The sequence below is a fragment of the Nanorana parkeri genome, unplaced genomic scaffold (genome assembly GCF_000935625.1).
Source record: "Nanorana parkeri isolate BGI_ZX_2015 unplaced genomic scaffold, ASM93562v1 scaffold2694, whole genome shotgun sequence".
NCBI lineage: Eukaryota > Metazoa > Chordata > Amphibia > Anura > Dicroglossidae > Nanorana > Nanorana parkeri.
In genome coordinates this window covers 59,995-60,251 of record NW_017308962.1, presented here as the reverse complement: position 1 = coordinate 60,251, position 257 = coordinate 59,995, and the positions used below count along the sequence as shown (strand labels likewise).

The following is a 257-nucleotide window of genomic DNA, read 5'->3' as shown; positions in this document are numbered from 1 at the left end:
TCATACGTCATTTGAAGCCTTTCTTGGTGAATGAGCCCCATTTTTTTCTTTCTTGCAGGTTGGCCAATGCGTGGTGGTCTTCAGCCAAGCGCCCAGCGGCCGCGCTCCCCTCAGCCCAAGCTTGAACTCTCGCCCGTCTCCGATCAGCGCCACGCCACCTTCCCTGGCTCCAGAGCCGCGGGAATTCCGCTCGCATTCGCCTGTCAGGGCGCCGGATGAGGCCCCGTGTGTGAATGGCCGCTGGGGAACCCTGAGGC

The 257-nt window shown here is 61.9% G+C and overlaps 1 protein-coding gene across 1 annotated transcript in view; it reads left to right on the top strand.

The window, feature by feature from the left end:
- Nucleotides 1-257, top strand: part of FBXO42 (F-box protein 42) — a 22,061-nt gene that overhangs the window by 20,267 nt on the left and 1,537 nt on the right. Inside the window, exon 10 of the mRNA XM_018574046.1 lies at nucleotides 59-257. Within this exon, the coding sequence (XP_018429548.1) occupies nucleotides 59-257 (199 nt within the window). The remainder of the gene's footprint in view (nucleotides 1-58) is intronic.